General features: G+C 41.2%; 2 protein-coding genes across 6 annotated transcripts in view; one reads left to right on the top strand and one right to left on the bottom strand.

Moving 5' to 3' along the window:
- Nucleotides 1-15513, top strand: part of MCPH1 (microcephalin 1) — a 176847-nt gene that overhangs the window by 46601 nt on the left and 114733 nt on the right. For all 4 annotated transcript variants that reach the window (XM_061622909.1, XM_061622911.1, XM_061622910.1 and 1 more), the window contains exons 10-12: nt 3426-3463; nt 5399-5561; nt 11513-11590. In XM_061622909.1, the coding sequence (XP_061478893.1) occupies nt 3426-3463; nt 5399-5561; nt 11513-11590 (279 nt within the window). The remainder of the gene's footprint in view (nt 1-3425; nt 3464-5398; nt 5562-11512; nt 11591-15513) is intronic.
- The window catches only part of ANGPT2 (angiopoietin 2), a 61340-nt gene continuing 57745 nt past the window's right edge, over nt 11919-15513 (bottom strand). The window contains exon 9 of one of the 2 annotated variants that reach the window (XM_061622912.1): nt 11919-12761. In XM_061622912.1, the coding sequence (XP_061478896.1) occupies nt 12601-12761 (161 nt within the window). In that variant the 3' untranslated portion in view covers nt 11919-12600. Of the gene's footprint in view, nt 12787-15513 lie in introns of both variants that reach the window. The other variant, XM_061622913.1, reaches the window with a different exon arrangement.

Below are 15513 nucleotides of genomic sequence, written 5' to 3' on the forward strand. Positions count from 1 at the left end.
TTTGCCTATTAGTGAATAATATAATAATTAGTGATAGGGGTAACTCTCCCCAGTGTTCATCTTCCTTTAATTGGATTGAAGAGGATATTTCTGCTTAACAAAAGTTCCTAGTAAAAGTGCAGCGGATAGCAGCTAGAATAATGGAAATGGAAATGGAAAAAACTCTCAAGTCCCATCTATATATTGAAGGGACATGATCTGGCAGAAATTGATATGCTGACTGACTTGGTTTATAAGGGAAATTGAAGCTTTTATAATGCAAAGTTTAGGCATGAGTCCAATCCTCCCCTGCAGGAGTGATGGGCAGATTAAGATGGTCTGCCCCTGGAGACTAATGGAATCCGCTGGATTCCTCAATGCCCTGGGGGAGTTCCTAGTAAATAGAGCAGGTGACCCTGCTGAAGCCCTTGTCATGCTGTGGAACAGCGCAGCACATCGGGCTCTTGACACGGTTGCCCCTGAGTGCCCTCTCCGGCATTGTGGAGCCTGGTTTGCACCTTGGTACACCAGTGAGATAAGGGTAATGAAACAGGCTGGACAATGGCTAGAGTGCAAGTGGCGAAAGACGTGCTGTGAGACTGATCAGGCACAAGTAAAACATAACTGTGCCTACTGTGCAGCGGTGAGGATGGCAAAGAAGGCCCACTTCTCTGCCACCATCACCTCCTCAAACAGCCGTCCAGTGGAGCTTTTCCATATTGTCAGGGGTCTCTTGACATCAACTCCAGGAAATGGAGTTTTAGACCCTTCTGAGGCCCACTGAATTGTTTACAAGGCACTTTGAGGGTTAAGTTGCTCACCTCTGTAACAATCTCGATGCCTTATCTACATCTACTGTAGTCCCCAGTGAGGTGTCCAGTGAAACGTCTGCTACAACTTCTTGGGATCAGTTTGAGTTGATGCGACCTGGTGATGCAGACAAGGTGCTTGCGACGATGTGGCAGCAACGTGTCCTCTTGACCATTGCCCTTCTTGGCTTATTAAAGCTTCCCGGGGGGGGGTTAACCGAGTGGATCCAGGGTGTGGTCAACAGATTGTTGCAGCAGGGAGTGGTTCTAGCCTCCCTGAAAGAGGTGGTGATTTGACCACTCCTGAAAAAGCCCACCCTGGACCCATTGGTTTGCAACAACTACCACCTAGTCACAAATATTTCTTTTTAAGGAAGGTGATTAAGAGGGTTGTGGTGCAGCAGTTGCAAGTTTTCTTGGATGAAACATTGTCTTGACCCATTCCAGTCTGAGTTCAGGCCTGGTTGTGGACTGAATCAGCCTTGGTTGCCCTGATGGATGACCTTTATCGGGAGAAAAACAGGGGGAGTGCAACCTGGCTATTCTTATTTGATCTCTTGTCAGCTTTTGATACCATTGACCATGGCATCCTTCTAGGCCGACTTGGTGAGATGGGTATTGGAGGCACTGTTTTAGAGTGGTTCCAATCCTATTTCCTAGGTCATTTTCAGAGAATAACATTAGATTATTATCTTTCAACCCCCTGGCAGTTGTGCCATAGGGTGCTGCAAGGTACCATCTTGTCCCCCATGCTGTTTAACATCTATATGAAGCCCTTGGTAATGGTCATCAGGAGATTTGGGGTGAGGTGTCAACAGTACACTGATGATACCCAGCTCTGTTTCTTGGGAACATCTGAACTGGGAGAGGCTGTGCAAGCCCTGGACCAGTGCCTGGACTAGGTGGTGGCATGGATGAGGACCAATAAACTGAGTCTGAATCCTAGCAAGATGGAGACGATGTGGGTTGGTGCTTCCCGATTTCGGATCATTGGTCAGTTGCCTGCTTTTGATGGGGTCGTACTCCCTTTGAAAGAGAAGGTCCATTGTCTGGGGGTGCTCCTGGTTCCATCTTTATCACTAGAGGCCCAAGTGACCAGTGGGTAGGAGTGCCTTTTACCAGCTTTGGCTAGTAAGACAGCTGTGCCTGTTTCTGGACCAGGATAGCCTGACCACTGTTGTCTATGCATTGATAACCTCCAGGCTATACTACTTTAATGCACTCTATATGGGGCTACCCTTGAGATTGATCCAGAAGCTGCAGCTGATGCAAAATGCAACGGCAAGACTGCTCACTGGGGCAGGGTATCGCCAACATGTCACCCCACTGCTGAAACAATTGCACTGACTACCTATAAGCTACCAGGCTAAGTTCAAGGTTCTAGTTTTGGTATACAAATCCCTATACAGCTTGGGACCAGGATACCTGAAAGACCGTCTTATTCCTTATATACCGAGTAGATCACTGTGCTCTGCAGGTGAGGCTTCCTGCAGATTTCATCTTATCAGGAGGTCTGTTCCACACAACATAGGAAATGGTCCTTTAGTGTAGTAGCACCTACACTTTGGAATTCCCTCCCTTACCTCTTGGCGCCTACTGAAGACCTTCCTCTTTCAACCAGCCTTTTAAGTTGAGACCTTATCCCAGTTTGCGTCTGTGTTGCAATTGCTTTTTAATATATTTTTCAACATTTTTGAAAAAGAGATTTTTAAATCTTTTTTAAAAAATGTTTTGTTTTAATATGTTTTTAATAGTTTTGTTTTAATACATTTTTATATTATATACTATTTTTATGACGTTTTAAAGTGTTTTTAGTGCTTTTGTCTGTCGCCCTGGGCTCCTACTGGAGAAAGGGCAGGATATAATAAATAATCAATAAATAGAATTTGCTCAGGGGTGGTTATGTTTTGTAAACTACCAGAACATAAATTATGGGAATGTGGTACTTGAAAGACCTTTATTATGGTAAACAATGAATTATGAATACAATTTATTTATTTTTAAATGAAAGCACACATGAGAGGGCCATGTGGTTGAAGCTGGCCAACACATCTCTCCCACCATCAGTGCATACACTGGCTGTGCCCCCTGCTGGCCTACACAACAGGGACTCCTGGACCAGTCACAATTCCTCTGCTTGTGAATAAACCCCACACATGTATATTAAGCCCTGGCCTCCAAACGCATAGCTGGCAGGGCATGACCGGTGGGTACTGCGACAGCAGGAAGGTGGAGCTAGACGGCATGATCCTGAAACTGCCTCATGGGTCCTTCCAAGGTAGGAGGGGAGATGTGTGAACTTCCTCCACTCTGTGTAAGATACCATGTTTCCACTTAATGGTCACAAGTTGGATTACTTTGTTTAGAAAATCAAGAACTTGTTTGAGCATGCTCCAGTGCTCAGTCTTTTCCCCAACAGAAGCCTGTGCAATCACAACACGAGATGAAGTCTAGTTTTACTAGATATTCCTGGTGTAGCCTTTGTCTATTGTACCTATAAACTGGTAGGTGAAAACTTTAATGTTCATATGGTTAATACCTTCAATGGAAAGCTGAACTCCCCACAACTCTGTGGAGGGAAATGTTTATACTTGTTTAACTTTCTTTCCCCCCCCCTTTCCTTCCTTAAATCTTTAGCCATCAAGAACATTAGTCATGACAAACATGTCCTCTGAGTAAGTACTAGATATTTTGATGACATTCCTTCTGGCATGTATCTTGAACACACATGTTTGGCTACATCACCTGGCATATTGAATAACACCTCTTTTTAGACCGTACATGAAATAGATTGTACATAGGAATATAGGATGCTGCTTATACTGAGTCAGACCATTGGTTCAGCTAGCTCAGTGTTATCTACACTGACTGGTAGCAGCTCTCCGGGTTTTAGGCTGGGTTCTCTCCCAGCTCTTCCTGGAGATCCCAGGGATTGAACATGGGACCTTCTGCATGCAAAGCAGATGCTCTACCACTGAGCGACTGTCCTAGGCGGGTGTTATGATCCAGTGCAGAGTAAACATGGGGAGGGCAGTGGTGATGAACTTGCTAGCTCCTCTCTGCCTTCATCATTATTCCCATCACCATCAACTTATGGAGGGCAACTCTGTGAACAGTAAAGCTTCTGGTATCTGTGGAAGCTCCTCACGCATTATAGGACACTGAAAAATGAGGGTTCCAAAATGTGTGAAGAGCCTCCATGGATACAGGAAGCCCCCCTTTTCACAAAGTTGTCCTCTACAAGTTGAGGGCACTTGTCCCTTCTGTCCACCCCCCATGTATTTACTCTTCATTGGATCACACCTGCATGATAGAACTAGTATTTCAGCTATGTAACTTAAATGGCAACATTTGATTGACTATAGTAGTAATAATAGAGTTGACAACATCAAGCTAGAACTGGTAAAACTACTATTAAAAGCTTCTATTTGTAGCATGCAGTGATTACAAAGATCAAGATGAGAAGACATGAAGTCTAACTTGGGCTCTACAGTTTGCTTTAGTTTTGCATACTTTCTAGCTGTTTTTAAAACACACCTTAACATTAAAAATCTGTTTCAGCTATTTTTTTTGTGTAAAAGGAACTGTGCAAGAAATATTATTTTCCAAAGGATGCTACAAATATTAAAAGATTGAGTGTAGCTGTCATGTGATATTTATGGATGTCTAGCTAGACTTCTCCACAGCAAAGAGCATCTGACGAACTCACACTTTGCATTACATTTTGGGATATTTTCTCAAATGCTTTGCCTGGGGGAGATGTGTTTGCAAATACAATCAGTCTGTTTCTGGACACAATTCAAAGTGCTGGTGATGACCTATAAAGCCCTATACGGCTTAGATCCAGGCTATTTATCAGACCGTATCTCCCTGTATGAGCCTGCCCGGGCCCTGAGATCCTCAGGAGAGGCCCTTCTCTCAATACCCACATCTTCTCAAGTATGACTAGTGGGGACGCATGAGAGGGCCTTCTCGGTGGCTGCCCCTAGGCTTTGGAATTCCCTTCCTAAGGAGATAAGAATGACCCCCTCTTTGCAGTCCTTCTGCCGACAAGCAAAGACCTTCCTATTCCAACAAGCCTTTGGAGTTGAAGGCTAAGGATAGGGCGTGAAGGGTGCTGCATTGCTAATGTCTATTATATCATTTTTAAACTAGTCTGAACTCTTTTAGCTATATGTGTGTATGGTTTTAATATTGGAAATAGTTTAATCTTATTTTAATGTAGACTTTGTATGTTTTTAATTATATGTATTTTTTATCTGGAAGCCGCCATGAGTTCCAGTTTTGGGAAAATGGTGGGGTATAAATAAAGATGATAATAATAATAATAATAATAATAATAATAATAATAATAATAATAATAATAATAATAATAATAATAATTTGTTGCATGAAGAAAAAGTGGAGAAATGTGACTGACAATGCAATCTTCTGTATGTTTACAGAAGTCCCAAAATCTTACTCCCTTGTGTTTAGGATTGCAGCCTGAGTTATGACCAGCTTATCTCTATTGATCTATTTCATTGGTTATGATTATGCAATTACATGCATTTTGTAATTAAAAACCCATTAAACTAATACCATGGTCTTCTCTCCGTCTCTCTTTAAAGGAAGCAGAATGCCATTGTTCAGGTGGTGAAGAAGCTGGGAGGCTTTCTATTTTCAGATGAAGTGTGTGAAAATACAAGCCATGTGATTGCAGGGAGCCCCTGTCGTACCTTAAACGTATTGATGGGAATTGCTCGGGGCTGTTGGATTCTCTGTTATGAGTGGGTAAGTAATATGACTGACCATCCATATGCTGTTTCTTTTTTTCCATTAACAGTGTGTTCACTCATGTCACATTTAACACAAAATTCACTTCAGGTGAACTATTTAAGGTTTGTTGATCCGGATAGCTTGAGTTTTTCCAGTGTTATTTTACTAAGCAATATGAACTTCTAAATTTAAGCAATGATACTTCCACATTTCTCTTACATTCTTTTGAAATATGATGCTCCCAGTGGGAGCTTTTTTCCTAAAGCAAATAGAAAGAACAGGGGACTGGGACTTAAAGCAACCCCATCCCAGAGTCTCTCTCGAGATGCCCCATCCCTGCAATTTACCAATCATGGAATTTCTAATTGTGTGATTGGCATTTTGTCTATTTTGATCCCTTGTGATGTCACACAGGATGAGTGCATAGAACATGGTGTTCACCAAGACTCAGTGTAGTTTTCTTAGGCAGCAGCAGTGATATCCTAGTAAGAAATCAACATCCCTAAAGTGTTACCAGGTTTGAAATGAGTTATCCTGGCAGCAGTGAAAAGGGATTGTGCAGCAACTGCACGGTATGCAAAGAAAAAATGGAAAAATTCATAATGTCCAGAATTCATAAGAAGAAATGTTGAACTAAAAAGCAATGGATACATTTAGTAAAAGTGGGCAGGCCACTTAATACTGTTGTTGTTGTTTGTTCAATATATTTCCTACTTTTCTTCCAAGCGAGCCTAGAAAAGATCAGCTATAAGAAAGCACATTCTTGCCACTTTATTTTAAAGAGATTTTAAAAATCACCAGCTATATTTGCACAGTACTGAGGTTATCATACTTTGGACACATAATGAGAAGACATGATTCATTAAAAAATATAATAATGCTGGAGAAAACAGAAGGGAGTAGAAAAAGAGGAAGGCCAAACAAGAGATGATTGATTCGATAAAGGAAGCCACAGACCTGAACCTACAAGATCTGAACAGGGTGGTTCATGACAGATGCTCTTGGAGGTCGCTGATTCATAGGGTCGCCATAAGTCGTAGTCGACTTGAAGGCTCATAACAACAACAACAACAACAAGCAAGTTAGCTTGGAGATTGTGTCTAATGTACACTTTCTGTTTTTACCTATTTAGTGCTACATCAGTGGTAGCCATTTCCCTTTAAATGTAATATTTTGTTGCTATTTGTCTTTTCTCAGTCATCATGTTCCCATTAGCAGTGTTCAAACTGACCTGCATAACCTATGTTGTGTATTCTATGGTGAAAATGTAGAGTTGACAGTTTTTCAAATAATAAAATCTGAGCAATGCCCAGTGGAAGAGCCCTTGAGATCCAGGCCCAGAATGCAGATTGCATGGGGACTGAGCCTGGGAAAAACTCCAAGAATTTTTTGAGCAAGTCGGTATTTAATTTCAGTTTCTCCTTATCTCAGCTTGTTGTATGCAAACCAGCGATCATAGTTTATCACAAACTCTGGTTAAATTAAACAAGTCTGCTTCATTAACCCATGATTTATTGGGAAACTGACCAGAGTTTGTGATAAACCAGAGTTTCTGGTTCATATGCAAAGGAAGTGAAACAATGCTGGCAAAGTCCTTCTCCCTTCTACTCAATAAAAAAGAAGGGAGGGCAGAATCCCAAAACTTCAGTCAGGCATTTTTTTTTGTCTCGTGCACATAGCACTAAGCCATGGATTATCATTATGTTTGAGTTTTTAGAGACAATTTGAGGCCTTTATCCAACCATTAATGCTTCTGAGCCTTTTACAGCTTACTGCAGCTACTTTGGGTAAAACAACAACAAAAACTCAGGGAAAACATTGATGTGACTGAGCATCCAGTTTGACCCCAACTTTAAAGAAAAAGGAAAAAAGGCTGACAATAAAGCAAACTGTTTTAAAACTGTTTTAATCTGTTTTTACCTTTTGTACACCGCCCTGAGAGCTAGAAAGCTATAGGGCGGTTTAGAAATCTAATAAAATAATAATAATAATGTACAAGACAATAACTGTATGAAATATTTTATATGTGAAAAATATGATAGAACACATCCCCGTCTTTTTCTTAAATAGGGACTAGTGGCGGAAATGACACAAGTAAGCAGGTTACTGTAGAGGATGTCATATTGTTCCTGTGGAAAAAGTCATTGACCAGTTTTAAATTGCACTTGTTTTGATCTTTTGTTAAAATCTCTTTGTAATGCTCCTTCCGGGAATGGGCATGTTAAACCATTGTTATGAACATCCCAGCTGCTGACCACTGATTTAATAATGAATGGCTTTGATTTTTGCTGTCTCGCCTTTTGTTTCACACACATCCAATTTTGCATAGCATTTAGCAGCAGAAACTACAATCAAAGTAAGCTGCTGTAATTACAGACAAGTTACAGCTGAGAAAGGAGGGCCAGTTTATACAAGGAAGCCTAAACTATTTGTGCATATCCTTGCATGTGTAGTCAACAGTGGAGGCTTGTGGCTCTGGTGTCAGCGGGGCAGTGAATCTTCTTTGGGTTTTAGTCTAAACTTTCAAGGAGCTGTCCAAGTCTTTGAAAGTTCAGACTAAAACCCAGAGTTGGTTCATTGCCCAACTGACATTGGAGACACCAGTAAGAACATAAGAACATAAGAAGAGCCTGCTGGATCAGGCCAGTGGCCCATCTAGTCCAGCATCCTGTTCTCACAGTGGCCAACCAGGTGCCTGGGGGAAGCCCGCAAGCAGGACCCGAGTGCAAGAACACTCTCCCCTCCTGAGGCTTCCGGCAACTGGTTTTCAGAAGCATGCTGCCTCTGACTAGGGTGGCAGAGCACAGCCATCATGGCTAGTAGCCATTGATAGCCCTGTCCTCCATGAATTTGTCTAATCTTCTTTTAAAGCCATCCAAGCTGGCGGCCATTACTGCATCTTGTGGAAGCAAATTCCATAGTTTAACTATGCGCTGAGTAAAGAAGTACTTCCTTTTGTCTGTCCTGAATCTTCCAACATTCAGCTTCTTTGAATGTCTACGAGTTCTAGTATTATGAGAGAGGGAGAAGAACTTTTCTCTATCCACTTTCTCAATGCCATGCATAATTTTATACACTTCTATCATGTCTCCTCTGACCCGCCTTTTCTCTAAACTAAAAAGCCCCAAATGCTGCAACCTTTCCTCGTAAGGGAGTCGCTCCATCCCCTTGATCATTCTGGTTGCCCTCTTCTGAACCTTTTCCAACTCTATAATATCCTTTCTGAGATGAGGCGACCAGAACTGTACACAGTATTCCAAATGCGGTCGCACCATGGATTTATACAACGGCATTATGATATCAGCTGTTTTATTTTCAATACCTTTCCTAATTATTGCTAGCATGGAATTTGCCTTTTTCACAGCTGCCGCACACTGGGTCGACATTTTCATCGTGCTGTCCACCACAACCCCGAGGTCTCTCTCCTGGTCGGTCACCGCCAGTTCAGACCCCATGAGCGTATATGTGAAATTAAGATTTTTTGCTCCAATATGCATAATTTTACACTTGTTTATATTGAATTGCATTTGCCATTTTTCCGCCCATTCACTCAGTTTGGAGAGGTCTTTTTGGAGCTCTTCGCAATCCCTTTTTGTTTTAACAACCCTGAACAATTTAGTGTCGTCAGCAAACTTGGCCACTTCACTGCTGACTCCACTGGTAGTCAACCAGATAGTCAAAAGAAACCAACAGCTATACTTTGCGTTTGTAATTGTTTTCTGGCAAGACTGGCAATTCCTGGAAGCAATTTTCAACCAAACATTGGTAAATATTGACTTGTATTCCAAGAATACCATCTACAAGTGGATGGCACTTCAGGAAACCTCTCTGTGCAATGGAGGTTTCCTGATTTCCACCAAGTCTTTTCCCTAGCTATAGGCAGCTGCACCACATGCTTGCTATCCAGGGTAGCCACCCACCCACCCTAAGGAGTACTTTTGGGCAGGTACAAGGAACTACAGGAGGAAAGCAGTTTCACTCACAGTTCCTGCTGCCCAGATAAATCCTGCTGCATTTTCTCTGTCTCCATCAACATTTTCCACAAGGGCAGCCATGTTACAGCACAATCCCAACCTTATCTACTCAGAAGTAAGCCCTATTGAATTCAGTGGGGACTACTGACAGGTCGCTTGAGGCTCAAGTGGCCTCGGTGGCTCGGAATGCATTTTACCATCTTCGTTTAGTAGCCCAACTATACCCCTATCTGGACAGCGATGATCTCGCTTCAGTTGGTAACTTCTAGATTGGATTACTGTAATGCACTCTACGTAGGGCTGCCCTTGAAGACAGTTTGGAAACTTCAGCTGGTGCAAAACGCAGCAGCCAGGCTATTGACGAGGACCAATCGGTCTGCGCATATAACACCTGTCCTGGCCCGTTTGCACTGGCTACCTATTTGTTTCCGAGCCAGATTCAAGGTGCTGGTTTTGACCTATAAAGCCTTACACGGTGTGGGACCACAGTACCTTGTGGAACGCCTCTCCCGCTATGAACCTACCTGTTCACTTCGTTCAGTATCTAAGGCCCTCCTCCGGGTACCATCTCACCAGGATGCCCGGAGGATTGTTACCAGATCTAGGGCCTTTTCTGTAGTGGCCCCCGAATTGTGGAACAGCTTACCTGAAGAGATACGCCTGGCGCCTACGGTGCTTTCTTTTAGGCGCCAGGTTAAGACCTGGCTGTACTCCCAGGCTTTTTAATGTTTTTAATGTTATGTTTATGTCTACGTTTTATTTTAATATTGTTGTTGATATATGTGATTGATTTTATTATAATATTGTATTTTTAATCTGTTTTGTACACCGCCCAGAGAGCTACTAGCTATGGGCGGTCTAAAAATGAAACAAATAAATAAATAAAATAAAATGGGGTTTGAATTGCAGCCTTAATCTATTGCAGCAAAAACAACAAAGAATTGTATGGCACCTTAAGCTTCCATGGTCATCCTATGCCATAAGACAGCATTTGATGAAGTGGACTCTAGTCCATAAAAAGTTAAGGTATAATATATTTGTTAATCTGTATGTGCCACGAGATTGTTTTTACACCAGTATCGATATTCTGCTGCAAGGGTCTTCTCTTGCACCTCACGCATGGAATGCCCTTTCCTTTGACGTACGGCTGGTCTTGTTCACCTTATGGGGCCAACTAAAAACATACCTCTTAACTCAGGCCTTTGTGGGAGGTTGATGGAGTTCAATCCAAGAGCTGTATGGTGAAGAAAGTTTGGAGTTACATATGATGGTTTTAAGTGTGGCATTATTAATTAGTTTGTTAATTTGGTTGGTTGGTTAGTTAGTTAATTAATATCTCACCCTTCCTTCCAAAGGGAGTCCAAAGTTAGACTCTTATGCTAACCCACCTTGGGATCGTTAATCATTGGAGAGGGCTAGAAATGAAATAAATAAATAGAGCTTGGGCTGAATGGCTAGGTTCCAAAGAAATGGGCAATTGCTTTTCATTCGCAAAAGGGTATTGAGGTTGTGCTTCTTGGACAGTTGTTTTCCTTGCAGTGCTGCAAACTTGCTTCTCAAACCGAGGACACCTCAAAAGGGGTCTGAGATACAGCTTGGGAGTCTGCTGTTTGAAGAAAAAAATGAAAAGCCCCAAATCCCACATGCCACGGGCATGCCTGAAATAACAATGTGGATCCTGGCCGTATCTACAGATTTGGAAACTCTTAACTCTCATTCTCAGGTTTTTTTTCTTGGCTTTTAAGTTTTCATTTTACATTGTTGCGCCATAGTATTTCACTTCTGAGAAATGGTTTAAGTAGATAAAAATTTACAGTGTGCAATGTTTTCTTTACCATGCTATGTTCTAATCGTAACTTTCCAGAATCTAAAAATGGAAAAAAGTGGAGCCCTGCTCAGCTTCTAATTTATTTTACTTATGTATTCCAAGAGACTATTCTGCAGCTTCTGCATACAGCTATTAATTATAGTTTGATTTTCTTCACTTTGTAGGTATTGTGGTCTCTTGAATATGGCCACTGGATTTCTGAAGAACCATATGAACTCTCTCTGGATTTCCCTGCAGCTCCAGTAAGTAATACAATCTTTGTTTAACTTATTCAGAAAAAAAGTCAAATTTTTCTTGGCATCCAGAACAACAATAGCAGTGTTCTTGCAATATAGCTGATGAGACGTTAATAGGATTTCCCCCCCTCTGAATGAAGGTCTGTTGGCAGAAGAATATACAAACCTTCAAGTTATAGAAAGCTTCTAATCTGTACCTAATTCTCAGGTAAAAGAAACAGCAACATTTAGTTGTTTTTTAAAAAAGCATCCAAAATACTGAGAAATTTTTAACATAAAGGAACTAGGAAAGAAGAATAGTGCAATTTTCATACAAATTATATTGAATCACACAATAAAACTCTATGTGCTGCAGGGATATTTTTCAGTTTTAAAATACTAATACATATATCTGATATTTTAAGAAAAAATAGTTATCTGTTATATATTCAGTACTTGATTTTTAGAGAAGACATGTAAGGCATAGAAATATTTTTACAAAACCTTATTAAATATACTAGCATGTATTACCTAATATCCCTGAATGTGTGATTACTTATGGTAGGAATCAGAGTATAGGAATTAATTACAAAATGACACATTATTTACATAATTACAACCATGGCATGAGATAGGAATAGGATATAGTTTACAAAGGAGTGTCCTTGATTTAAGGTAGCCATTAAAGTTCAGTGAAAAGGCATAAAGAAACATTTCTAAAGCTTAAGTAATTTTAGATGGTAATTTCACAGTTCCAGTTATACATAATGTTCTAGACAATGAAGACTAGGCTTTTTGGGAGTCCTTCTCTTGTTTCCTTTTGCCAAATCATTATTGCATCAGAGATCTCTTCTTTCTTGACATTTAATTGTGATGAAATTCAGTGGCTGTTGAAAACAAGTTGATTCCTGCAGAATGTATGTGCATGTTGTCCAGGTGAAAAACCAGTTAAGATGTATCTGTGGTCTTAAAATATTTGTCATATACAGTATTTTAAAGTTGTTTCAATATGCACTTAATACAAACAACAAATGTTTTTAGAAGTCTGTTGGTCTGATCATCATAGTTGTGGCCTTGAGAGAGTAGCCTGATCCTTTCCAGTAGTACCATTTAACCCCTTTAAATTTGTTTGTGTTCTGTCGCAATGGATAGTACAGGCCATTCAAATTGGAAGGACCGCATGCATCAAACCACCATCCTGTTTAAAAAAAATTTAAAAGAGCCTGAAAAAACAATAAATGCATTTTTTCAAGTTGTATACACAAATCTCAATTTAAGATTTTTTTTTTTAATCTCAAAATATGTACATGAACACAATATGTTGATTACTATTACTGTTACTGTTGCTGCTGCTTGGGCCAGAAGCCATTGCAGATACAAACAAAAGGATTAACAGAGTTAAAACATAAAGTTATTTACAACAGATATAACATATAAAATGAGAAATCTAAATACTTAAATAAAATTAACAGGGAATTTGATCACTTATAAAATTAAAATAGGTTATAATCTAAAATCAGAGCATTTAGCAAAAACGTTAAATCAAGGCATCCCCCAAACAGGCAACTGCATTATCAGTGATAATTTTTTCACAAATTCTTGATGCTGCCAAAGCAAAAAGTGAGACCCTATAAGTTACAGTAGTGTCTGTATCAGCCAAGAGAAGAAAAATATTCTCTGGCACAGAGTTAAAAAGCAGGAAAGATAAAATAAAATCCAGAAACTTAGATCGAGGTTCTGAATACAATGGACAAAACAGCAAGTAGTGTGGCAGGTCTTCAATCAGATACACAGAGGCAGAGGGCCAAAGGAGTCCGGGAGTATCTACCATCAATCAGTGCTGTTGGCATTGTATTATACAGCCACGAGAGTGGCTGTATACTATAGTCAGCATGGATTTTTCTCATTCCGCAAAGTTAAATAGAAAATACCTCCCATGCCATTCTGATCCTTTCCATAAGATCATTTCAAAACAAAACATTACAACACTTATAGTCCTGAACTCAGAAACGCTTGCTTAACAACCCTCTAAATATTCTTACACAAAACAGTCAGAGAGAATCGAGAGTTCAAAGTGTCAAAAGAGAGAGAGAGAAACCAGACCCCTTGGGACTATTTTCTGTCAGAGTTCTCATCGTGTGTTGAAATCAATTAAAAATCAGCCATGTTCACAGAGTCCCTGTAATCCTATTACTGACCTTGCCCCATACTCTGACCTTCATCTTCTGCAGTTTAAAAGTTTAAAAAATGCCAGACTGATTTTTAATTAATTTAAGAAATTTAGCATTGAAGTCTATCATAACTTCGGGCATGCTTAGTAAGAACCAACTGTCAGTGTTCTAAAAGCCAGACTCCCACTGCTGGGCTTGGCTAATCAGGGGGCAACACCCACACCAGACTTTGATTTCACTTTAGACAGTCATGGCTTCCCCCAGAGAATCCTGGTAAGTGTAGTTTGTGAAGGGTGCTGAGAGGAGACCCCTATTCCCCTAATAGAACTCCAGTGGCCAGAGTCACCCACTCTGATGCTCTGTGAGTGGAACAGGGCATCTCCTATCAATTCTCAGCACCCTTCACTAACTACAGTTCCCGGGATTCTTTGGGAGAAGCCATGACTGCCTAAAGTGAAATAACAGTCTGGTGTGGATGTGGCCAGGGACAGCTTTAGTTTAAATTTGGGTGGGTGGCTACATGTGCCTGCTATAGAATAAAAAGGTGGGGGAAACAGTGAAAAAGAATGATATTGTTCACAATGTTTTCCTTTTGAAAAGGAAAGAGGCTTCTCCTCCCCTCCCCTCCCTGCCCCTCCCCCAGGTCAGTTTCACCTATCCTAAGCATGATTGCACAGGAGTAAATCCCATGGAACTCGAAAAGCATGCAAATGATCAAACCTGCCCTCCCCCTCCCTCCTATTCCCTCCCTCTGTTCTCTTCCCTTTCCCTTCCTTCACCCCTCCCTTCACCCCTCCCTCCCCCATGATCAGTTTTACCTGTCCTAGGACTACAACCTGGGAGACCAGGGTTTGAATCCCCACACAGCCATGAAGCTCACTGGGTGTCCTTGGGCCAGTCACTGCCTCTCAGCATCAGAGGAAGGCAATGGCAAACCACCTCTGAATACTGCTTACCATGAAAACCCTATCAATAGGGTTGCCATAAGTCGGAATCAACTTGAAGGCAGTCCATTTCATTTTCAAGCATGACTGCACGGGAGTAAATCCCATTGAACTCAATGTATGCAAATGATCAAACCTGCCCTCCTCCTCTCCCTCCTGCCTGCTTCCCTTCCCCTCCCCCCCTCCCCTCCCGTGGTCAGTTTCACCTATTATAAGCATGATTGCAGGGGAGTCAATCCCACTGAACTCAATAAGCATGCAAATAATCCATTCTCAGCAAACTTGCACGGGATCCCATTTCTTACCTCCCCAACTAAAAAGCAGGGGAAATTCACTACTAGGCAAAAAAGCTTGCGGTTTGAGAACATACCTATAACCAACAGATCTTTCTATCAAACTTTAAAAAGCAGGGAAATTGGGCAGCTATAGTGAATGCACCAGGGGAGCAGGAGACCTGACCTCCTCTCTGAGATATTATACTGCCCTACAAACTGGTCAAAATGCAAACACATTTTGGGTTGGTCTTTCACAGTCCAATCCACTTCCTGTGTAGCTTGGAAGAATTGTAGCTTGGTGGGACCACCCACCTATCAGTTACCTGATGTTGTCATGACATTGGTTGATTGGCAGGTGGGTGGCCCTGCCAACTGTCAAAGTTGGCCTGTAGGATGGTAAGGAAAATACAGATCTGACCCACTGGGCACAGAAGTACATTACTTTTATTGGACCAGGAGAGATATTTCCAATTGTTATTACTATCTTTAACAGCAGTTTTAGCAATGTTTACAAAGCTAAGTTCCTGTGGTAGAACATCCCTGCTGGATGAGACCAAAGG

This window comes from Rhineura floridana, chromosome 4, assembly GCF_030035675.1.
Source record: "Rhineura floridana isolate rRhiFlo1 chromosome 4, rRhiFlo1.hap2, whole genome shotgun sequence".
NCBI lineage: Eukaryota > Metazoa > Chordata > Lepidosauria > Squamata > Rhineuridae > Rhineura > Rhineura floridana.